The following is a 25,244-nucleotide window of genomic DNA, read 5'->3' as shown; positions in this document are numbered from 1 at the left end:
ATTGAAAGTACCCTGAGCTCGTGGTGTGAATACTAGGCGAGGGAGCCTTATACAATCCCAGAATCAACTGTTGCGTGTCCAAATCCGGTATTGCAGCCAACAGTCTCCTCATAAATGTTCCCAATTCGGGACTTATACATTCACCAGCATCACTGTTACCTTCCAGTAACCCAGTGACTATCATATAGCTGCTTCCCTGATCCACCACAACCCATCCCGCTAGAAAATGGACCCTCTTGTTAATTAAAATTGCCACTTCCCGGACCCTGCTATCGAAGCCCAAGTGGAACACCTGGCTCATCCAACCATTCCGAAGCCTTGTTTGATCCCTCACCAGCAGGTGGGTCTCCTGCAAAAGCACCAAATTGGCCCTTAAATTCTTCAGGTGAGAGAAACCTCTCAACTTTTTTCCGGGCCACCTGGACTTCTAACATTCCAATTGATTAGTCTGATCGGGGGTTCCTCCCCGCCCCCCCCCCCCAAGCCATTTCCACCATAAGGAATTATCCCGCCCTTACCCCAATTCTTAGACCAGGGCCCACTCATGACGGGTGCCAATCCCACCCTTAAGGTGAGACAAAGATAAACTCTACCCCATCCCCCAACTTTAAAACCTGCAGTGCCTACCAAAGAAAATATTTCTCTTCGCCAACCCCTTCCCCCCACCAAACAAACACATCTTTTTGCTAGCTCTGCCCCGACTTCCTGATAAATCTGGATGTTGCTTCCTTTCTACTTCACATCCCAGTTCCCTTTGGCCCATTTCAGGACCTGCTCCTTCTCTGGAAGCTATGAAACTGATGTATCACCGCACATGGTGGCTCCTTTGCTCGAAGCCTCTGCCGAAGGGGGCATCTGCTCATTCCTCTCTCCTCCCCATCTCATCAGCTTTGCAAATATCTGGGTAAATTACTCACTAGGCCATTCCACAAGTCCCACGATCCTGAGGTTCTGTCTCTTTGACCTGTTCTCCAGGTCCTCGACCTTCACCCTCAGGCTCATGTTTCTCTCCTCGACCAGCAGCATGTCAGCTTCCAACAAGGCAATTTGGTCCCTATTCTGCCACAAGGTCCCCTCCACACTCTTTAGAACCTCGCAATGTTCTTTCACAACGTTTTTCCAACTTTTAATAATAATCTTTGTCACAAGTAGGCTTACATTAACACTGCAATGAAGTTACTGTGAGCTTCTTCCATATTGGGTCAAGCGCCTCCTCAGTATACGTTTTGAGGGTCTCAATCATCTCCCTTCCTTGCCTTTTAAAATGTTTCTCAAATTGTTTTTCAAGTTCACGTGCTATTACTCCAGTCAGCGTTTCCACTATGATAGGAACGGCCACACCCACCTATGCCGTCTCCGTCATCTTCCATCCCAATGAGCTTCGCACTCTGGCTCCATCGAAGGACTACCATTCGTACCCTTCTTTCCAGCAACCTTTTTTGTAACTTTCGACATACTTTCGTTGACCAGTGTCTTATACAGTTAGATAGGTCGGGACTGTCCACCAGCATCCTCTGGGAACTGGGCACAAAAGACCAAAAATACAATTGCCCTAGCGCGAGCTATCTTATGTACGACCTTACATGCTGCCACCAAAAGTCCTTTGAGGAATGCTCAATATTTTTTTTAAAATCAGTTTCTCTATAAGTGTTCATTGCAACACATTTTGCAAATGTTTCAAAGCTAGTGTACTTGTTTGTTGCCTGCTACATAAGCACTGATTCACATTGCTGATATCTTGCAAGTTTGATGAGTGATACGATTATAGGCAACCCTGGATAACAACCGCCATTATTTATTGTTGTATCTTTGCAATCATTTTTTTCCCTGCATAATATATTATTATTAAAGAATTGTTCACACTTCCAACTGGGAATGTTGCAATTTTCTCCTAGTTCGATGTGTCATACTGTTAAATAATTTTCCTACGTTATACAAACTGAACTTGCTTTTTCTTAAACGCAGCTATGTAAACAATGTCTTTTAAAAAATTTATTTTGGTAGTTAGACGGCCAAGAGTTGTCCAAGGAAGAAAAGCAACGACTGAGGAAGGAGAAGAAACAGCAGAAAAAAACCAGGAGGCAAGATAAGACCACAGATGATGGAAATTCTTTTTCGACAGATGGCAAAAATAAACAACAGCAACAGCAGAAAAGTAAACTGCTCTTTTTTCTGCTCCTATGGCTAATTTTTCCTTTTGCATACAATCTCGGGTTAACGCTGTCAGAGTAAGAAAACATTCTCCACCTTTTGGAGCATTAATGGCATTAAATTCACACAGGTTGACTGGGATGCTTAAAGCATTATCTACCATTACAAGGCTATTGAAGATTTCTAAACTCTGCAATTTTGTTAAATTAACAGGAAATGCTGGGTTGCTCTTTGTGTCCACACTTCTCAACGTCTGCATGTGTAAGAAGTAAAGTACCACTGTGTAAAAGTATAAAAAGCTAAAACCTTTTTCATCTGTTAATTTTGAGCTGCCATTCGAATGATTAAGGTGAATACAATAAGTCGGCACCTGGTAAATTAATGGTTCACAATACCATGAGGAGGAATCATTAGATTGAGGGTTGACTTTCCTATCCTTTTCCTCCCCTCCCTTCTCACCAGAAAGTGAAGGAAAGAGAAAAAGAATAAAAGTAAGTCATGTCAGGCAACACACATCCTTTTATCACTTGGCAGTGGAGAAAGATGTTAAAGGCTTGGGAGTAAGTTGACTGTTAGTCATGTTGGTGCAGCAATAGCATGTGTAGAAACCTAAAACAGCAGGATTACAAATTTGAAGTATGACAATTGGAAGCAAGAGTCTGCAGTTAAGTGAAGGCTCCAAAACTAAAGATCAGAATCATGTTCGAAATCACAAGGAATCTGGACAGAGTAGATAGAAAGAAACTATTCCGATTGGTGGAAGGGTTGAGAACCCAAGGACACTGCTTTAAGACGAATGAGAACAGAACAGAATGAGAACAGCAATATGAGGGGGAGGAAAATTACGCTGCGGGTTCTGCGATCAGAAATGCACTTCCGGAGTGTGTTGGGGGTAGATTCACTCGTGGTTTTTAAAAGGGTATTAATGTACATGGTCATCTTGGCCTGGAAGGATGAACAGAAAAAGAAAGGTTGGGTAATTATCTCAAGAGAAAATAATTGTGAGACTACAGGGGGGAGTGAGATCAGGCGGCATGGTAGCACAGTGGGTAGCACTGTTGCTTCACAGCTCCAGGGTCCCATGTTCGATTCCCGACTTGTGTCACTGTCTGCGTTCTCCCTGTGTCTGCGTGGCTTTCCTCCGGGTGCTCCGGTTTCCTCCCACAAGTACCGAAAGACGTGCAGTTAGGTGACTTGGATATTATGAATTCTCCTCTCCCTCCGTGTAACCGAACAGGCGCCGGAATGTGGTGACTAGGGACTTTTCACAGTAACTTCATTACTGTGTTAATATAAACCTACTTGTGACAATAAAGATTATTATTATTATTTGCCGAGTTGCCCTTGCAGGGAGTCAGCACAGTCACTGTAGTCAGAAAGGCTTCTGACTGTGCTGTAACCATTTTAGAATTCTATTATTATTTAGTTTTAGTTTTACAACTGTAAAAGGAGTAAATTAGTTCAATATATTCCCTTCAGACAATTTTGTCCACTAATGCTTTAGTTTGGATTTCGTGAGACGTCTAACTAGTGCCTCTTAACTACCATGGGAGGGATTATTACTAACTACTCATGTGATGTGCTGCCTTAGTTTTTCACTGACTGTACTTTGCAAAGCTGAAGTGAAACAAATTTGAGCAAATCCTGATTAACTTTGTCCTTTGTTCTCCTTTGGTTTTAGCTTCAACAACAAATACTGCAACAGGCGACACGCCTGTCGGCAATGAGAAAGGTACAGCCGGAAGAAGCAAAGCTGAATTTCGAGCTGAACGGAAAGCAAAGCAGGAAAATCGTGCAAAACAGTCCAAGAAAGCTGACCAGAGTCAACCTGCTGCTTTGGGGAAGACAAAGTCTGTACCGAGCGAGCCTCAGCTAGGTAAAAAAATTATCACAGTAAGAGTTGGGAGAGACTTCGGGGTGCTCGGTTGCAGAGAGATCTGGGGGTCCTCATTCATGAGTCACAGAAAACTAGCATGCAGGTATAGCAGATAATAAAGAAAGCAAATGGAATGTTGGCATTTATAACTAAAGGAATAGAGTATAAAGGTACGGTTGTTGCAACTATACATGTATTGGTAAGACCGCACATGGAGTATTGTGCACACTTTTGGTCCCCTTATTTGAGGAAAATGTGGCATTGGAGGCAGTTCAGAGGAGGTTCATGACGTTGATGGGGTTTGTCGTATGAAGAGAGATTGAACAATTTAGGCCTGTACCCTGTAGAGTTTAGAAGAATGAAGGGAGATCAAATTGAGGTATACAAGATGATAAAAGGTATGGATAAAGTAGATGTGGACCAAATGCTTCCTCTTTTGGAGCATTCTAGAATGAGAGGTCATAGTCTTAGGATAAGAGGTAGCTAGAAAATAGGGAGGCCATGGCATAGTGGTATTGTCACTGGACTAGTAAACCAGAGACCCAGAGTAATGTTCTGGGGACCCAGGTTCAAATCTCGCCACAGCAGATGGTGAAATTTGAATTCAAAACAGACCTGGAATTAAAAGTCTAATGATGACCATGAAACCATTGTCGATTGTTGTAAAAATCCATCTGGTTCACTAATGTTCTTTAGGGAAGGAAATCTGCCTTCCTTACCTGGTCTGGCCTACATGTGACTCCAGACCCACAGCAGTGTGGTTGACTCTTAACTGCCCCCTTGAGGGCATTAGGGATGGTCAATAAATGCTGAGTAAATTTAAGGAGGAGTTAGACAGATTTTTAATTGGTAATGGGTTGAAGGAGAACGGGCAGAACGGTGGAGTTAAGGCCAAATGAGATCAGCCATGATGGACTGGCGGAGCGGACTCGATGGGCCAAATGGCCTAATTCTGCTCCTATAGTGGTGAGTGGGACTGAGAAACAGTAAGAAATATGAGGTCATTGAGAACTGTGTGTCAACATTGGAAGAATTTGCAATTTATACTGTAGAAATGGTTGGATAAGGTTTTCACTTCCCACCATGGTTTTTTGCACCTAAATGGGCAAATGAGCAGTATTATTTAAATTTGCACTTTTGTATTCAAAAGATTGTTAAATAATCCTCAGTCTGCTTAAAAATTAAATTGCTAACTAATTTAAGATCGTCAGTCAGTCTTGAAGTGTGGCGCATTTGTGCGTACTGGAAGCTGCAAATATTAATACACAGGGCTATCTTCTTTGCAGACAGAAAGAATACACACATTGCATCTGTTTCAGCTAAACAAAATAACTGGCAGTCATTCGTTGGTTCATTCCACAGAACAGTACCTTGGCTAATCCGTGTCGAACTGTCTGGTTTAAATTTCAAACAAAGCTTGGCAGTTAACTGTTAGTCACCATCAACTTAATCATTCTCCATGGCAACACTTGTATCAATCAAGTTCCACTTGCCAATCGATCAGCATCCTCTTCTCATGCAGTATAAAGTTGATGTTGATATTGGTATTCTTGCAATAACCTGACGAGTGCGATACCAAAGATTTCCACTTAAGTATTTTTAATATAATCCAGCATTAAATGATTATTCTACTCATGTTCAAAGCCATTAAATGAAGTATGGTCCAGTAACAGCCGATAATGTTTGCTATGTATTTTTCTAAAAAACGTGGTCCACTCGCAATGAAGAGATATTGTGCATGCAATGACACATGATAAAGGTTCTGGTCAGCATGAACCGGCTCGCCTAATTTCTGATATGAATCCATAGTAGAAGAACGAACATAGCTTGAGTGGTTTATGAGTTTTTTCCCCCGATACCCGAGATTAAATTACCGCTCTATCTGCATTCCTGCAGCTTTATATTGTGTTTGATCGTTTTGTTAAAGTGTAAACTTTGCTGATTGTCACTGAATGTTACTTGACTCTCGAGAGAATACAATAAGGACTGTTTTGAAGATTTAAAGAAAGATTTTAAAAGAACTGAGAGTTTAATATATATGTTTTTATTGCACTGATATTCACTCTCCTGAGTAAATCTTCTGAACCCCTTTCCCACAGTGGTAAAACGACTCCCAGATCACATTCAGGCAGATGACCCTGCGGCTCTTAAAAAGCTGGCCAAAAAACTGGAGCGGCAACAGGTACCTTTTAATCTGAAAATTCATTCTGTTTGGATTATTTTAACCTTTTTATTTCCATTTTCTTTTTAAAAATAAATTTAGAGTATCCAATTCATTTTTTCCAATTAAGGGGCAATTTAGCGTGGCCAATCCACCTAGCCTGCACATCTTTGGGTTGTGGGGGCGAAACCCACGCAAACATGGGGAGAATGTGCAAGCTCCACACGAACAGTGACCCAGAGCCGGGATCGAACCTGGGACCTCGGCGCCGTGTGACACCACCGTGCTGCCTTCCATTTTCTATTTTTAAATGGTATTTATCCAAGCAGGTTCCCCATATACAATTCCCCTGGTCTCTTGTTATTACCTGCCAGAAGAGAAGTGTAAAGATGACCAGGGTTAACCTCCCCTGTGATGTTTAATCTAGAAATTTTCAACCTTTTAATTGAATGTGGGAGAATAAAAGACATCATCCTTGTTCATTGTACATGCCTTAGCAAAATGGCATGTTGAAATACTGAGCTGCCACTGTCGTGACCGTCCCTGAAAGCCACTTTTGTAATGCCTAAATTCTCACTGAATTTTATCAACATAGTAAACCTTTTTTTATAAATTCACAGATCTGGGCATTGCTGGTAAGGCCAGCACTTGCTGCCCATCTCTAGTTGCTCTTTGCATGGTGGTTCTGAGCTCTTTTTCTGAACCACCTGTTCAGGTGTTGAAGGTACTTACACTGTGCTGTTCAAGGAGGGAGTTCTAGGATCTTGCCCTGGTATCAGTGAAGGAATGACACTATATTTCCATGTCAGATGATGTGTGACTTGGAGGGGAACTTGATATTGTCATGTGCCTGCTGCCCTTGACCTTCCAGATGAGAGATGTCATGGGTTTGGGGGTGCTGTCAGAGAAGCTTTGGTGAGTTGCTGCAGTGTATCTTGTCGATGGTACACAACAGCCACATTACCCCAGTGCTGGAGAGAGTGAATGCTTAAGTTGGATCGGGTATGGATCAAACAGTCTGCTTTGCCGTGGATAACGTTGAGCTTCTGGAGTAATGAAGCTGCACTCATACTGGCAAGTCATTCTAACTTGTGCCTTGTAGATGGTGGAAAGGTTTAGAAGAGTCCAGAGGTGAGTCACTTGCCAGAGAATACCAATCTTTTGATCACTTTGTCAGGACCTACAGTTTTCATTTTAACTGCCACACCCATTTCCTTTGCTCCTTCACTCACAATGTTTGAGTCAGTCTGTGGGCTCTTTGTACAGGAACTTAAGACATGATATATCGACCTTCAGGTCTAGTTTCATCCTTGCACCGATGTACAGTGGCACACTTTTAATTGGGTACAGATGCCACAAATTAATAAAAAGTTGGATTTGGAAAAATAAACCTGAACTTATTGTATGGATTCCTGGATCATGCACATCAGAATGAGAACATTGAGCCATAACCGATCCCTGAATCCATCAATTCCGTTCTTAAGAATGAGTGACGGATATCTACATTTTCTTTCTATTCTTCATCCATTATTGAATTTAGAAGATTGACGATCAAGAGCTTGCTTTGCAGAGAACTGAAGTCACAAAGCCTGAATTTTACTGCTCTGTGGTGCAATTACCCTGTTAATATTTACGTGTTCCACCAATTTAAGACAAAACCATGATCCATGTCATTAAGTCCACCACTTATTTTGTAGGACTTGGGTGACGATTAATATTTTGGACCTGAATAATGCAAGTATTTATATTCAACTTGATTTGAGGCTAAAATTAATCAAACCATGATCTGTATTGCTGGTGCAGTATTAAGTATAGTTGTGAATATCTCTTACAGGCTCATTCAACAGATTGCTTTAAAAGGGGTCCCAAGTTTAAGGTTTGGAACTGTGTGCTAATTGTTTGTTTTCCTGCTTTCAGAGTTGGATTTTAATGGGTTATTTTGTGAGTTGATAGCATAAATGCATGGTTCAGATGAGAATTGTTCAAACAGAGTTTGCATTACCTAAAAATAAAATCAATGTGTAAAACCAGTTTCCTGTTGCACATACACATTTTGCTGCACATACGTGCTGACAAAACATCTCATCTTGCACACGTTAGAACAGGTACAAGAATGCCAGATCTCAAAGAGAACAAGAATTTATACTGCATGAGAAAAGGGTGCTGATTTGTTGGCAAATTGACTCAAGTCTTCAGGCATTGCCATGGAGAATGCACCAGGGACCTATTGTCCCTCACGCTTTTGTTACATTCAAAAAAAGTCACAATGCCTGGAAATGTTCATTTTGCCTGGAAAGACAAGTCCCTGCATATGAATATATGTGGGCTAAGCGCATCAGTAGTGGGAGAGAGCATATCCTGAGTGAGAGACAGCCAGGGTGAGCGTGGGTATCAGGAATTTGCAACATAGTGGAAACTCAGTGCAGAAGGGAAAGTGGTGCTCTTTGCTTTTTAAAAAATCTTCAGAGAGTAGTCTTTCCCTGCTGCAGCAGTAGAGACTACAAGGAAGGGAGTTGATTTGTAAGTAGCGGGTAAGACCAGGTAAATAGATACTACTTTCATCGCTTATAGTTTGTGAGGTCTTTTTGTGGTTTATAGTTTGTACAGCCAAATTCTGTAGTAAGGAGGACCAGGAAAGAAGGTCCGTAGAGTAGTTGTTATTATCTGATGTTCAGCATCCTCCAAGGGCAGGAGAGCTCAAAGCCACAGTGTGCTCCATGTGGGAAGCCGGCAACATTTCCAGTGTCTGGGGCCAGCATGTGTGCAGGAAGTGTCTCCAGCTTCAGTTCCTGGAAGCCTGTGTTTTGGAACTGAAGTGGCGGCTGGGGACACTGGAGCACATGCGAGCCAGAGATTATCATGGATAGCATGTATCGGGTGGTGGCCTCACTGTAGGCTCAGGCTCCACAGAAAGGAAGGGAATGGGTGACTACCAGGTAGAGCAAGAGGACTAGGACTAGTTCAGGAATCTCCTGTGGCCATTCCCCTGCAAAACAGATACCGCTTTGGATACTGTTGAGGGGATTGATCTCTCAGGGGGGAAAGCTAAATTCACAGCACCACAGTTGGCTCTACTGCACAAAATGGGCTAGTTATAGGGGATTTAATTGTAAGGGGAATAGATAAGCGTTTCTGTGACCGCAAAAGCAGGATGCAAGTTGTAAAGTAGGACCTCAAATGTAGTCATCTCAGGCTTACTACAAATAGATGTAAACTGGTTGGATATAGTCAGCATTATGGAGACATGGCTGCAGGGTGACCAGGGATGGGAACTGAATGTGATGGGGTATTCAGTATTTAGGAAGGACAGACAAAAGGAAAAGGTGATGGGATTGCATTGCTTGTTAAAGAGGTAATTACCATGTCTGCGTGTGTCTCATTCCCACAACCCAAAGATGTGCAGGGTTAGGTGGATTGGCCACACTAAATTGCCCTTAATTGGAAAAAAATTAAAACATAAATAAAGAGGTAACGAATAAGGAAAGCTAACAGCTCCGACGATGTGGAATCTGTATGGGTAGAGCTGAGAAACAATAAGGGACAAAAATCGTTAGATGGGGTTGTATATAGACCTCCAAACTGTAGTATTGATGTTGGAAATGGCATTAAACAGGAAATTAGAGATGCATGCGATAAAGGAACATCTGTAATTATGGGTGACTTTAAACTGCATATAGATTGAGCAAATCAAATTAGTCACAATACCGTAGAGGAGGAATTCCTGGAGTGTTTACGGGATAGTTCTCTGGGCCAACATGTTGAGGAAGCAACTAGAGAACAGGCCATCCTAGACTGGGTATTGTGTAATGGGAAAGGAATAATTGGAAATCTAATTGTGTGAGACCCTTTGGGGATGAGCAACCATAAAATGATAGAATTTTTAATCAAGATGGAGAGTGATGTAGCTGATTCTGAGACTTGGGTCCTGAATCTTAATAAAGGAAACTGTAGTGGTATCAGGCATGAGTTGGCTAAGATGTATTGGGAAACATTACTTAAAGGGATGACGGTGGATAGGCAATGGCAAACATTCAAAGAGAATGTGGGTAAGTGCAACAATTGTTTATTCCTGTCTGGTGCAAACATAAAACCGGAAAGATAGCCAAACCATGGTTTACAAGGGAAATTAGTGATAATATTAGATCCAAGGAAGAGGCATACAAATTGGCCAGAAAAAACAGACCTGCGGATTGGGAGCAGTTTAGAATTCAGCAAAGGAGGACCAAGGGATTATTAAGAAAGGGAAGAAGAAACACCTCAGCACTTCGCTTTACCGCAAGCCCACGGACACCTCAGCACTTTGCTTTACCGCAAGCCCACGGATAACCTCACGATGCTCCATTTCTCCAGCTTCCACGCTAAACACATTAAAGAAGCCATCCCCTATGGCCAAGCCCTCCGTATACACAGGATCTACTCAGACGAGGAGGAGCGTAACAGACATCTACAGACGCTGAAAGATGCCCTCGTACGAATGGGATATGGCGCTCGACTCATCGATCAACAGTTCCAACGCGTCACAGCAGAAAACCGCACCGACCTCCTCAGAAGACAAACACGGGACACAACCAACAGAGTACCCTTTGTCGTCCAGTACTTCCCCGGAGCGGAGAAACTACGACATCTTCTTCGCAACCCTCAACAAGTCATTGATGAAGACCAACATCTTGCCAAGATCATCCCTACACCCCCACTACTTGCCTTCAAACAACTGCGCAACCTCAAACAAACCATTGTTTGCAGCAAACTACCCAGCCTTCAGAACAGCGACCACGGCACCACACAACCCTGCCATGGCAACCTCTGCAAGACGTGCCAGATCATCGACATGGTGCGCGGTACATACTCGTGCAACTCGGCCAACGTTGCCTACCTCATACGCTGCAGGAAAGGATGTCCCGAAATGTGGTACATTGGCGAGACCATGCAGACGCTGCGACAATGGAAGAACGGACATCGCGCGACAATCGCCAGGCAGGAATATTCCCTTCCAGTCAGGGAACACTTCAGCAGTCAAGGGCATTCAGCCTCTGATCTTTGGGTAAGCGTTCACCAAGGCAGCCTTCAGGATGTGCGACAACGCACCATCTGACCTGGGCTTTCGAAATCCTACCAACTGTCCTGGCTTCGAAAATGTGTTCCTTCTCCCTCAACCGTGATTTCCCACCCACAGTTGTTGGCAGGGCCCTCAACAGTGTGCAGTCCATCTCCCGCGCCACTACCCTCGCTCCCAGAACAAGGATAGAGTCCCCCTTGTTCTCACATTTCACCCCACCAGCCTCGATATGCAAAGCATAATCCTCTGCCATTTTCGCCAACTCCAGCGTGATGCCACCACCAAACACATCTTCCCTTCACTCCTTCTGCCAGCATTGCGCAGAGACCGTTCCCTCCGAGATAATCTAGTCCACTCCTCCACCATACCCAACACCTCTTCCATCACCCATGGCACCTTCCCATGCAATCGCAGAAGGTGTAATACCTGCCCCTTTACCTCTTCCATGCTTAACATCCCAGGCCCAAAACACTCATTCCAGGTTAAGCAGCGTTTCACTTGCACCTCTTTCAATTTGGTCTATAGCATTTGCTGCTCCCAATGTGGTGGTCTCTATATCGGAGAGACCAAATGCAGACTGGGTGATCACTTGACTGAGCACCTCCGTTCTGTGCACATTCAGGACCCTGACCTTCCCGTTGCTTGTCATTTTAACACAAAACCCTGCTCCCATGCCCACATATCTGTCCTTGGCCTGCTGCAATGTTGGACTGAAGCTCGACGCAAACTGGAGGAACAACATCTCATCTTTCAGTTAGGCACGCTACAGCCTTCTGATTTCAACATCGAATTCAACAACTTCAGATGATTAGCTCTACCCCACCTCGACCCATTTGTTTTCATCCCATTTCATTTTAACTGTCTTTTACCATTTATTTCTTTCTTGTCTTTCTTTATATATATTTATCCCCCCCCCACCCATCTTATCCATCTTTCCTTACTCTTTCTCCCCTTTGATTCCCCCTTTCCCTCCCCCCACACCTACATCTGGCACAGTTTACTCTCTGATGTTAGTTTTTCTGCAGTTTGGCCTTTCACATCTTTTGTTCTCTCTGGGGACTGTCACTAGCACTCTTTCCCTTGGTTTCTGTGGCTAATAGCACTCCGTTTCTCTGGGTTTCTGTGGCTATGACTCATCTTTCATTCTCACACCACAGTATAAATATTTCCCACTTTCTCTGCCTTTTAGCTTTGACAAAGGGTCATCTGTCTGTACTCATAGATCATAGAATTTACAGTGCAGAAGGAGGCCATTCGGCCCATCGAGTCTGCACCGGCTCTTGGAAAGAGCACCCTACCCAAGGTCCACACCTCCACCCTATCCCCGTAACCCAATAGCCCCACCCAACACTAAGGGCAATTTTGGACACTGAGGGCAATTTAGCATGGCCAATCCACCTAACCTGCACATCTTTGGACTGTGGGAGGAACCCGGAGGAAACCCACACAGACACGGGGAGAATGTGCAGACTCCGCACAGACCGTGACCCAAGCCGGAATCGAACCTGGGACCCTGGAGCTGTGAAGCAATTGTGCTATCCACAATGCTACCGTGCTGCCCAGTGCTACTCGAAACGTTAGCTCTTTTCTCTCCCTACAGATGCTGCCAGACCTGCTGAGATTTACCAGCATTTTCTCTTTGGCTAGGCTAAAATTATCCGGTCGCTGCGATTCACTTTTCCCGCTGGCAGCACACCCCTACCCGTAGGTTTCTCGTCGGCGTGGAGTGGTTAGAATGGGAAATCCCATTTACAAGTGACAGGAAGATAGAATCACGACCCGTGGCCAAGCAACACGCAGCTTGGGGACCAGAGAATCCAGCCGTAATATCTCCAAATTTGCAGATAACCCAAAGCTCTTTTTATTATCTTTTTGATATCCCTTTGTTTATGTTTGAAAGTTTCCCAATCTGCCAGCCTGCCACTGGCTTTGCAATAGGATGTACCTTAGTTTTTGTCTTTATATTGTCCTTTACCCCCTTGTTTAGCCATGGATGTTTTTTATCCCTCTTACCACCTTTCTTCCTCATTGGGATATATTTTAGTTGTGAGGAATTGAGTATCTTCTTAAAAAATAGCCACTGCTCATAAGCTGCCCTATCTTTTAGCCTTCCTGTTTACTCTACTCGGGCCATATCTGTTCTCCTACCAATGTATTTCCTTTGTTTAATTCCAGAACACAAGTGAGGGACTCCACTTTCTTGCCCCCAAACTGAATATTGTATTCTACATACTATGGTCACGACTCCTGGCATATCCTCCACTTTACCATTACCACCAAGTCAGGGGATCAACCCTAGTTCAATGAAGAGTGCAGGAGAGCATGCCAGGAGCAACATCAGGCACCGAAAAATGAGGTGTCGACCTGGCGAAGCTACAACACAGGATTACTTGTGTGCCAAACAGCATAAGCAGCAAGTATTAGACAGAGCTAAGCGATTCTACAACAAACGCATCAGATCTAAGCTCTGTAGTCCTGCCACATCCAGCTGTGAATGGTGGTGGACAATTAAACAACTCACTGGAGGAGGAGACTTCACAAATATCCCCATCCTCAATGATGGAGGAGCCGAGCACATTTGTGCAAAAGACAAGGCTGAGGCATTCGCAACAATCTTCAGTCAGAAATGCCGAGTAGATGATCCATCTCGGTCTCCTTCGGAGGTCCCCCATCATCACAGATGTCATGTTTTCAGCAAATATAATCAACAAATGGCTGAAGGCACTGGAGACTGCAAAGGCTATGGGTCCTGCGATATCCCGGCAATAGTACTGAAGACTTGTGCTCCAGAACTTGCTACACCCCGAGCCAAGCTGTTCCAGTACAGCTACAACACTGGCATCTACACTGGCTCCTCCATTATTGAGAATGGGGATATTTGTGTTGTGGAGTCTCCTCCTCCAGTGAGTTGTTTAGTTGTCCACCACCATTCATTGCCCAGGTGTGTCCTGTACACAAGAAACAGGACAAAACAACCCAGTCAGTCTACTCTCCATCATCAGCAAAGTGATGGAAGGGGTCATCAACAATGCTATCAAGCGGCACTTACTCAGCAATAACCTGCTCATGGATGTTCAGTTTGGGTTCCACCAGGGTCACTCTGCTCCTGACCTCATTACAGCCTTGGTTCAAACATGGACAAAAGAGCTGAATGCCAGAGGTGAGGAGAGTGTGACTGCCCTTGACATCAAGGCAGCATTTGACCCAGTATGGCATCAAGGAGCCTTAGCAAAACTGGAGTCAATGGGAATTGGGAAAACTCTCTGCCGGTTGGAGTCATACCTGGCACAAAGGAAGCTGGTTGTGGTGGTTGGAGGTCAATCATCCCAACTCCAGGACATCACTGCAGGAGTTCCTCAGGATAGTGTCCTAGGCCAACAGTCAACATCCTGGGGGTTACTATTGATCTGAAACTGAACTGGACTAGCCATATTAATACTGTGGCTGCCATGGCAGGTCAAAGGCGAGGAATCCTATGGTGAGTAACTCACCTCCTGACCCCCCAAAGACTGTCCACCATCGACAAGGCACAAGTCAGGAGTGTAATGGAACACTCTCCACTTGCTTGGATGGAGTGCAGCTCCAACAACACTCAAGGAGCTCGACACCATCCAGGACAAAGCAGCCCACTTGATTGCTCCCCCTTCCACAAACATTCAAACTCTCCACCATCGCTGAACAGTGGCAGCCATGTGCACCATCTACAAGATGCACTCCAGTAACTCACCAATGTTCCTTAGACAACATCTTCCAAACCCACGACCACTACCATCTAGAAGTACAGGAGCAGCAGATACCCGAGAACTCCACCACCTGGAGATTCCCCTTCAAGTCACTCACCACCCTGACTTGGAAATGTATTACTGCTTCTTCACTGTTGCTGGGTCAAAATCCTGGAACTCCCTCCCTAACAGCACAGTGGGTGAACCTGCACCTCAAGAACTGCAGCGGTCCAAGAAGGCAACTCACCACCACCTTCTGTACGGCAACTAGGGATGGGCATTAAATACTGACCTAACCAGTGACGCCCACATCCTGTAAATGAATTTTAAAACTCCCAAGAAGATCCTTAACTATGAGGTCATTAATGAACCCTCCCTCAATACCAAATTGAGAGTAGCCTGCTCCTTGATTGGTTCCCCAACATACTGTTGCAGGAAACAATCTCTTATACATTCAGTGAACTCTGCCTCCAGGCTACTCCTGCCAATTTGATTCATCCAGTCCATGTGCATAATAAAATCACCCATGATTATTGTCGTACTTTTCTTACAAGCCCTCAGTATTTCCTGGTTTTTACAGTGCCTCGCTGCAGAACTACTGTTTGGGGACCTATAGATTACTCCTGCCAAGGACTTTGCAATTTCTTATTTCTACCCAGACTGATTCCACATCTTGCTCTTCAATGCTTACGTCATTTCTCATTCCGGCACTGATCCCTTTCCTCAGCAGCAGGGCTGTGCCACCTCCTTTTCCTTTCAGTTAATCTTTCCGAAATACAGTGTACCCTTGGATATTCAATTCCCAGACCTGGTCTCCCTGTAACTATATTTCACTAATTGCCACCAAATCATACCCATTTGTTTTTATTTGCGCCATTAACTCATTAAGTTTGTTCCGAACGCTTTGTGCATTACAATGCGTTTAAATTTGTTCCACTGTTAAATTTCCCTTCCCTGCTTTAATTCCTTGGAGCATAAAGACATTCACCTCTTCTGTCCCTCACCTTTATTTTCCGGTAACCATCCGCCACATCGTTAACCTGTACTCTTACCTCCTCCTTTAAATTGGGTTTTCTAATTTTCTTTGCTCTTTACCCGGTTCACCTGCGGGTCACGCTTGGAGACGGGGACCATTACTTTGATACAGTCCAAAGATGTGCAGGTTAGGGAGATTGGCCATGATAAATTGCCCTTTGTGTCCAAAAAGGTTAGGTGGGGTTACTGGGTTATGGGGATAGGGTGAAGGCATGGGCTGAAGTAGGGTGCTCTTTCCAAGGGTCGGTGCAGACTCGATGGGCCGAATAGCCTCCTTCTGCACTGTAAATTCTGTGATGTCAAAACTTATGTTAGTACTAAAAGCAGAAATTGGAGGAACTACTAAGTATCTATGGTGAGAGGAGGTGGTGGCGTAGTGGTATTGTCGCTGGTAATCCAGAGTCATGCGGTGGTGACCCGGGTTCGAATCCCGCCATGGCAGATGGTGAAATTTGAATTAAACAAAAATCTGGAATTAAAAGGTGACCATGAAACCATTGTCGATTGTCGCAAAACCCACTGGATTCACTAATTTACTCAGAAGGTAAGGAAATCTGTTGTCCTTACCTGGTCTGGCCTACATGTGACTCCAGATCGAGAACAAAGTGGTTGACTCTTAATTGCCATCCGGGATGGGCAATAAATACCGGCCCACTCGGCGATGCCCACATCCCACGGACGGGAAAAAAAAGGACAAACAGTTTATGTTTCTGGTTGGTGACTTCATCACAACTTGAGGAAATTAGTAATTAGCAATTTGGAGCTGGGGAAAAAGTAGGGGAGGACAGATGTTGGAGGAGGAGAGGAAAGACCAAAAGGGGAGGTCTCTGATGAGGTGGAAAGTTAAGAGTAATTAAGTGATAAAGGGGATGATACTACAAGGCAAAATATGGTATTGGGACAAATAAAGAAACAAAATGGTTGAATGCAGCTGTAAGTGGCAAAAGCTAAATCATTAGCAGAACCTATCCTCTGGAGAAAAGTAATACAGTTATGGTCTGAAGCAACTGGACCCAATAATTGCAACTTCTAAAAATGTAATTTATGGGATATGGGCTTTGCTAGTTAGGCTAGCATTTATTGCCCATTCCTAACTGCCCTTGAGATAGACATAGAACTTACTGTGCAGAAGGAGGCCATTCTGCGCCATCCCTTGGAAAGAGCAACCACACCTCCACCCTATCCCCAGGATCTCGCCTAACCTTTTTTGGACACTAAGGGCAATTTATCTTGGCCAATCCATCTAACCTATCTTTGGACTGTGGGAGGAAACCGGAGCACCCGGAGGAAACCCACGCACACACGGGGAGAACGTGCAGACTCCGCGCAGGCAGAGTTAAAAAGCGCGGGAGCTGCGAGTCAGAGCAGAGATTTAAAAAGCGCGGGAGCTGCGAGTCGGAGCGGAGATTTAAAAAGCGCAGGAGCTGCGAGTCGGAGCGGAGATTTAAAAAGAGCGGGAGCTGAGAGTCGGAGCGGAGATTTAAAAAGCGCGGGAGCTGCGAGTCGGAGCGGAGATTTAAAAAGCGCGGGAGCTGGGAGTCGGAGCGGAGATTTAAAAAGTGCGGGAGCTGGGAGTTGGAGCGGAGATTTAAAAAGCGCGGGAGCTGCGAGTCGGAGCGGAGATTTAAAAAGTGCGGGAGCTGAGAGTCGGAGCGGAGATTTAAAAAGCGCGGGAGCTGCGAGTCGGAGCGGATATTTAAAAAGCGCGGGAGCTGCGAGTTGGAGCGGAGATTTAAAAAGCGCGGGAGCTGCGAGTCGGAGCGGAGATTTAAAAAGCACGGGAGCTGCGAGTCAGAGCGGAGATTTAAAAAGTGCGGGAGCTGCGAGTCGGAGCGGAGATTTAAAAAGAGCGGGAGCTGCGAGTCGGAGCGGAGATTTAAAAAGATCGCTGCCTAGTTTCGGGAGCCGTTCGGAGGAGGAGGAGCAGTCTCTGTCAGGGAGAGAACCTGAGAACATCTAAGACCCTCAGAAGGTAAGTAAGTGATTTTTACTCATTTTTACTTTTATTACCTTTTCAATTTGTGTGTGTGGGGGTGGGGGAAACTGAAGTGACATCACAGAAAAGCTGTGACCTGAGTGGCTGGTTGGGAATCCACACTAAATTAAAAAAATTAAGCATTGGTAACTAATTAAACATAATTACTTAATTATAATTTAGAGGGTTATCTAAGCCAGAGATCGGAGAGTACTATATTTAGCTTACACATTTATAGTAGAAATCTAGTGCCAGGAAACAGTTAGTTAACAATAACTTTAAAAAAAACGTTTTTTTTAACTTATAATTTTAATTTACTAATTAATTGACGCAATGTCAGTTAGAGGGGTGCACTGCTCTGACTGTGAGATGTGGCAGGTCCGGGAGGCTTCCAGCGTCCCGGATGGCTTCATCTGCAGAAAGTGCACCCAACTGGAGCTCCTCACAGACCGCATGGTTCGGTTGGAGCGGCAATTGGATGCACTTAGGAGCATGCAGGTGGCGGATAGCGTCATAGATCGCAGTTATATAAATGTGGTCACATCCAAGGTGCAGGCAGAGAAATGGGTGACCACCAGAAAGGGCAGGCAGTCAGTGCAGGAATCCCCTGTGGTTGTCCCCCTCTCGAACAGGTATACCCCTTTGGATACTGTCGGGGGGGGGGGGGATAGCATATCAGGGGAAAACAGCAGCAACCAGAGCTGTGGCACCACGGCTGGCTCTGATGTTCAGAAGGGAGGGTCAAAGCGCAGAAGAGCAATAGTAATAGGGGACCCTATAGTCAGGGGCACAGATAGGCGCTTCTGTGGACGTGAAAGAGACTCCAGGATGGTATGTTGCCTCCCTGGTGCCAGGGTCCAGGATGTCTCCGAAGGGGTAGAGGGCATCCTGAAGGGGGAGGGCAAACAGGCAGAGGTCGTTGTACATATTGGTACTAACGACATAGGCAGGAAGGGGCATGAGGTCCTGCAGCAGGAGTTCAGGGAGCTAGGCAGAAAGTTAAAAAACAGGACCTCTAGGGTTGTAATCTTGGGATTACTCCCTGTGCCACGTGCCAGTGAGGCTAGAAATAGGAAGCTAGAGCAGCTAAACACGTGGCTAAACAGCTGGTGTAGGAGGGAGGGTTTCCGTTATCTGGACCACTGGGAGCTCTTCCGGGGCAGGTGTGACCTATATAAGAAGGACGGGTTGCATCTAAACTGGAGAGGCATAAATATCCTGGCTGCGAGGTTTGCTAGTGTCACACGGGAGGGTTTAAACTAGTATGGCAGGGGGGTGGGCACGGGAGCAATAGGTCAGAAGGTGAGAGCATTGAGGGAGAACTAGGGAATAGGGACAGTGTGGCTCTGAGGCAGAGCAGACAGGGAGAAGTTGTTGAACACAGCGGGTCTGGTGGCCTGAAGTGCATATGTTTTAATGCAAGAAGTATTACGGGTAAGGCAGATGAACTTAGAGCTTGGATTAGTACTTAGAACTATGATGTTGTTGCCATTACAGAGACCTGGTTGAGGGAAGGGCAGGATTGGCAGCTAAACGTTCCAGGATTTAGATGTTTCAGGCGGGATAGAGGGGTATGTAAAAGGGGTGGCGGAGTTGCGCTACTGGTTAGGGAGGATATCACAGCTGTACTACGGGAGGACACCTCAGAGGGCAGTGAGGCTATATGGGTAGAGATCAGGAATAAGAAGGGTGCAGTCACAATGTTGGGGGTATACTACAGGCCTCCCAACAGCCAGCGGGAGATAGAGGAGCAGATAGGTAGACAGATTTTGGAAAAGACTAAAAACAACAGGGTTGTGGTGATGGGAGACTTCAACTTCCCCAATATTGACTGGGACTCACTTAGTGCCAGGGGTTTAGACGGGGCAGAGTTTGTAAGGAGCATCCAGGAGGGTTCTTAAAACAATATGTAGACAGTCCAACTAGGGAAAGGGCGGTACTGGACCTGGTATTGGGGAATGAGCCCGGCCAGGTGGTAGAAGTTTCAGTAGGGGAGCATTTCGGGAACAGTGACCACAATTCAGTAAGTTTTAAAGTGCTGGTGGACAAGGATAAGAGTGGTCCTAGGATGAATGTGCTAAATTGGGGGAAGGCTAGTTATAACGATATTAGGCGGGAACTGAAGAACCTAGATTGGGGGCGAATGTTTGAGGGCAAATCAACATCTGACATGTGGGAGGCTTTCAAGTGTCAGTTGAAAGGAATTCAAGACCGGCATGTTCCTGTGAGGAAGAAGGATAAATACGGCAATTTTCAGGAACCTTGGATAATGAGAGATATTTAGGCCTCGTCAAAAAGAAAAAGGAGGCATTTGTCAGGGCCAAAAGGCTGGGAACAGACGAAGCCTGTGTGGAATATAAGGAAAGTAGGAAGGAACTTAAGCAAGGAGTCAGGAGGGCTAAAAGGGGTCACGAAAAGTCATTGGCAAATAGGGTTAAGGAAAATCCCAAAGCTTTTTACACGTACATAAAAAGCTAGAGGGTAGCCAGGGAAAGGATTGGCCCACTGAAGGATAGGCAAGGGAATCTATGTGTGGAGCCAGAGGAAATGGGCGAGGTACTAAATGAATACTTTGCATCAGTATTCACCAAAGAGAAGAAATTGGTAGATGTTGAGTCTGGAGAAGGGTGTGTAGATAGCCTGGGTCACAATGTGATCCAAAAAGACGAGGTGTTGGGCGTCTTAAAAAAATATTAAGGTAGATAAGTCCCCAGGGCCTGATGGGATCTACCCCAGAATACTGAAGGAGGCTGGAGAGGAAATTGCTGAGGCCTTGACAGATATCTTTGGATCCTCACTGTCTTTAGGTGATGTCCCGGAGTACTGGAGAATAGCCAATGTTGTTCCTCTGTTTAAGAAGAGTAGCAAGGATAATCCAGGGAACTACAGGCCGGTGAGCCTTACTTCAGTGGTAGGGAAATTACTGGAGAGAATTCTTCGAGACAGGATCTACTCCCATTTGGAAGCAACTGGACGTATTAGTGAGAGGCAGCATGGTTTTGTGAAGGGGAGGTTGTGTCTCACTAACTTGATAGAGTTTTTCGAGGAGGTCACAAAGATGATTGATGCAGGTAGGGCAGTGGATGTTGTCTATATGGACTTCAGTAAGGCCTTTGACAAGGTCCCTCATGGTAGACTAGTACAAAAGGTGAAGTCACACGGGATCAGGGGTGAGCTGGCAAGGTGGATACAGAACTGGCTAGGTCATAGAAGGCAGAGAGTAGCAATGGAAGGGTGCTTTTCTAATTGGAGGGCTGTGACCAGTGGTGTTCCGTAGGGATCAGTGCTGGGACCTTTGCTGTTTGTAGTATATATAAATGATTTGGAGGAAAATGTAACTGGTCTGATTAGTAAGTTTTCAGACGACGCAAAGTTTGGAGGAATTGCGGATAGCGATGAGGACTGTCAGAGGATACAGCAGGATTTAGATTGTTTGGAGACTTGGGTGGAGAGATGGCAGATGGAGTTTAATCCGGACAAATGTGAGGTAATGCATTTTGGAAGGTCTAATGCAGGTAGGGAATATACAGTGAATGGTAGAACCCTCAAGAGTATTGAAAGTCAGAGAGATCTAGGTGTACAGGTCCACAGGTCACTGAGAGGGGCAACACAGGTGGAGAAGGTTGTCAAGAAGGCATACGGCATGCTTGCCTTCATTGGCCGGGGCATTGAGTATAAGAATTGGCAAGTCATGTTGCAGCTGTATAGAACCTTAGTTAGGCCACACTTGGAGTATAGTGTTCAATTCTGGTCGCCACACTACCAGAAGGATGTGGAGGCTTTAGAGAGGGTGCAGAAGAGATTTACCAGAATGTTGCCTGGTATGGAGGGCATTAGCTATGAGGAGCGGTTGAATAAACTCGGTTTGTTCTCACTGGAACGACGGAGGTTGAGGGGCGACCTGATAGAGGTCTACAAAATTATGAGGGGCATAGACAGAGTGGATAGTCAGAGGCTTTTCCCAGGGTAGAGGGGTCAATTACTAGGGGGCATAGGTTTAAGGTGAGAGGGGCAAGGTTTAGAGTAGATGTACGAGGCAAGTTTTTTACACAGAGGGTAGTGGGTGCCTGGAACTCGCTACCGGAGGAGGTGGTGGAAGCAGGGACGATAGTGACATTTAAGGGGCATCTTCACAAATACATGAATAGGATGGGAATAGAGGGATACGGACCCAGGAAGTGTAGAAGATTGTAGTTTAGTTAGGCAGCATGGTCGGCACGGGCTTGGAGGGCCGAAGGGCCTGTTCCTGTGCTGTACATTTCTTTGTTCTTTTGTTCTTTGTGACCCAAGCCAGGAATTGAACCTGGGACCCTGGAGCTGTGAAGCAACTGTACTAACCACTGTGCTACCGTGCTGGTAGATGATGGTGGTGAGCTTTCTGATTGAGCTGCTGCATTCCCTGTGATGCAAGTTCACCCACAGTGTTGTTAGGGAGGACATTCCAGGACTGTGTTCCAGGAAATCTGCTGTCCATGCAGCTCCAGGCCTGCACAACATGGTTGATTCTGAAATGCTCTCTTCCCACTCAGTTGTTTCTTACAGTTAAAAAAGTCAATAAGAAATGAAACTAGGTAGACCGAAAACGACAACTCCAAACTCAACTCTGCCAATCTTGCATAGTCCTCCTTACTTGCATTTGGAGAGCTGTCCCACAGACCAAATAAGATACAGCCTGACATAGGCATACCTATGGATTCACACTTTACAGATAATGTCTCAGACACCACCCATCATCACCTCCAGGTATGTCCTGTCCCACCGGTAGGGCAGACCCAGCAGAGGTGGTGGCACAGTGGTACACAGACAGGAGAGAGCTAGCCTGGGGATCCTCAACATCACCTATGGATCGCATGAAATCTCATGGCATTAGGTCAAACATGGGTAAGGAAACCTCTTGCTGATTACCACATACTGTGCCACCACTGCTTCCCCCCCACCCCCCCTCCTCCCAACCCCTAAGCTGATGACCCCATATGATGAATCAGTACTCCTCCATGTTGAACACCGCTCGGAGGACACTGAGGGTGGCAAGGGTGCAGAATGTACTCTGGTGGGAGGCTTTAATGCCCATCGCAAGAGTGGCTCAGTAACACCATGACTGATGGAGCTGACCAAATCCTACAGGACATAGCTGCTAGACTATGTCTGTGATAGGTGGTGAGAAAACTAACTGGATGGAAAAGTGTACCATCTGCACCAACATGCCTGCCTCAGATGCATCTGTCCTCAGTTTTGGTAGGGGTGACCCTGCACAATATCTGTGGAGACACAGTTCCATCTTAACAATGTGGATTCCCATCATCATGTAGTGTAGCACTACCACCATGCAAATTGAGATAGATTTAGAACAAACCTAGCAACTCAAGTCTGGGCATCCGTGAGGGGGTATGGTCATCAGCAGCTGCAGAATTGTACTCAACCTCAATCTGTAAACACATGACCCGGCAAATGCCCCACTCTACCTAGCCAGGGGATCAACCCTGGTTCAATGAAGAGTGCAGGAAGGCATGCCAGGAGCAGCACCGGGCATACCGAAAAATGTGGTTTCAACCTGGTGAAGCTGTATGTAAGCAACATGCAATGGACAGAGCTAAGCATGCCCACAACCAGTCTGCCACTGGAAGCTTCACAAATATCCCCATCCGCAATGATCATAGAATTTACAGTGCAGAAGGAGGCCATTCGGCCCATCGAGTCGGCACCGGCTCATTAGAAAGAGCATCCTACCCAAGCCCACACCTTCAGCCTATCCCCGTAACACAGTAACCCCACCCAACCTTTGGGGGCACCCAACACAAAAGATAAAGTTGCAGCACTTGCAGCAATCTTCAGCAGAAGTGCCGCGTGGATAATCCATCTCTGCCTCTTCAGGAGGCCCCTAGCGTCATATGTGCCAGTCTTTCAGCCAATCTTATTCACTCAATTGTGTTATGTGAGAGTACTTTTAAGAAATGGATGTTTACGGAGGGAGGGGTTTGGGGGGTTGCTTTTTTAGATTGTGTTTTGTACTTAACCCTGTTGGGTTCTTTTTTCTTTCTCATTTTGTTATTGATATTTTATGAAAACCTTTAATAAAAATTATTTTTAAAAAAAGAAATGGATGTTTAAGCAATGTACCTTTAAGAAATGCAGCTGATCATATTACTGAAGTGATGTCAGAGGGTGGGGGGAGCTGAGCTCAATTCTGCTTTTTGAGTTTCAGTTTTGAGAACGCAGTTGGGAGTGTCTGTGTTTTGCTGTGAGCTGCATGAAGAAACACAGAGCTGGTCTGTTGATTTCTGCAATCCAAAGACTATAAATATATTGAATGTAACCTAATGTGCTCCTATTTTTGAAGGTTTGAAGTCTTTTGGATGTTTAAAGGAACAGTTTGAAGGATTATTTAGTGTTGTAGTCTTTTGGGGTTATCTTTGAAGTAATGGGTGTTAAGATATTTAATGTTTGTTTTAAAAAGGTTAACTTGAGTTCATAGAATAAACATTGTTTTGTTTTAAAAACCACTTGTCCATTTCTGCTGTATCACACCTGGAGAGTACGCCGTGTGCTTTCCACGCCACAATCTATTAAAAGTTGTGGTTCGGTTGAACTCCATGAAACACTTTCAGGTTCTGTAAACAATTGGGGACTCGAGGGGGATAAATGTCTATCGATTGGATTGGCTTAACAAACTTATAGACAGTGAGGGGTGAGCATATTGTGGTTGCTTTTCAGGTGTGGTATTGTAGTTTAAGTGGGCAATGGCTCTTTTAGAGGCTCAGGAGTTTTTGCGGGGTGGACATGGTAACACACAATACCTTACGGACAGAGACTAAAAGCAGACTGTTAGATTTGGCCAAAGCATTGCAGTTAACATTGCCTGGCAAAATGCGAAAAGATGAGGTACTTACCGCGGTAGCTGAGCATTTAAATTTGCCTGAGATACATTCTGACTCATTAGAAATTGCAGATTAAGCAATTTGAACATGAAAAAGAATTAAAGCAGCTTGAATATGCAATGAGAGAAAAAGAAAAGGAGAGAGAAGAAAGAAACAAAGAAAGAGATAGAGATAGAGAGGAAAAAGAAAAGGAGAGAGAATAAAGAAACAAAGAAAGAGATAGAGAGGAAAGGGAAAAGAGAGAGAGTTTGAACTTCATAAAATGGCTATGAAACATGAAAATCAGTTAAAATTGGCAGACGCAAAGGGAAACATACAGTTGGATGAGATTGATGAGGACAGTGAGACAGAGTGTCATAATCAAAGACGTGGTGGGGATCTATTTAAGTATGT

The 25,244-nt window shown here is 45.0% G+C and overlaps 1 protein-coding gene across 1 annotated transcript in view; it reads left to right on the top strand.

The window, feature by feature from the left end:
• Positions 1–25,244, top strand: part of eif2b4 (eukaryotic translation initiation factor 2B, subunit 4 delta) — a 98,190-nt gene that overhangs the window by 44,284 nt on the left and 28,662 nt on the right. The window contains exons 3-5 of the mRNA XM_072499654.1: positions 2,005–2,155; positions 3,833–4,027; positions 6,127–6,209. Coding sequence (XP_072355755.1) covers positions 2,005–2,155; positions 3,833–4,027; positions 6,127–6,209 — 429 coding nt within the window. The remainder of the gene's footprint in view (positions 1–2,004; positions 2,156–3,832; positions 4,028–6,126; positions 6,210–25,244) is intronic.

The sequence above is a fragment of the Scyliorhinus torazame genome, chromosome 4 (assembly GCF_047496885.1).
Source record: "Scyliorhinus torazame isolate Kashiwa2021f chromosome 4, sScyTor2.1, whole genome shotgun sequence".
In the NCBI taxonomy this organism is placed as follows: Eukaryota; Metazoa; Chordata; class Chondrichthyes; order Carcharhiniformes; family Scyliorhinidae; genus Scyliorhinus; species Scyliorhinus torazame.
This window is presented reverse-complemented; position numbering and strand designations above follow the sequence as displayed.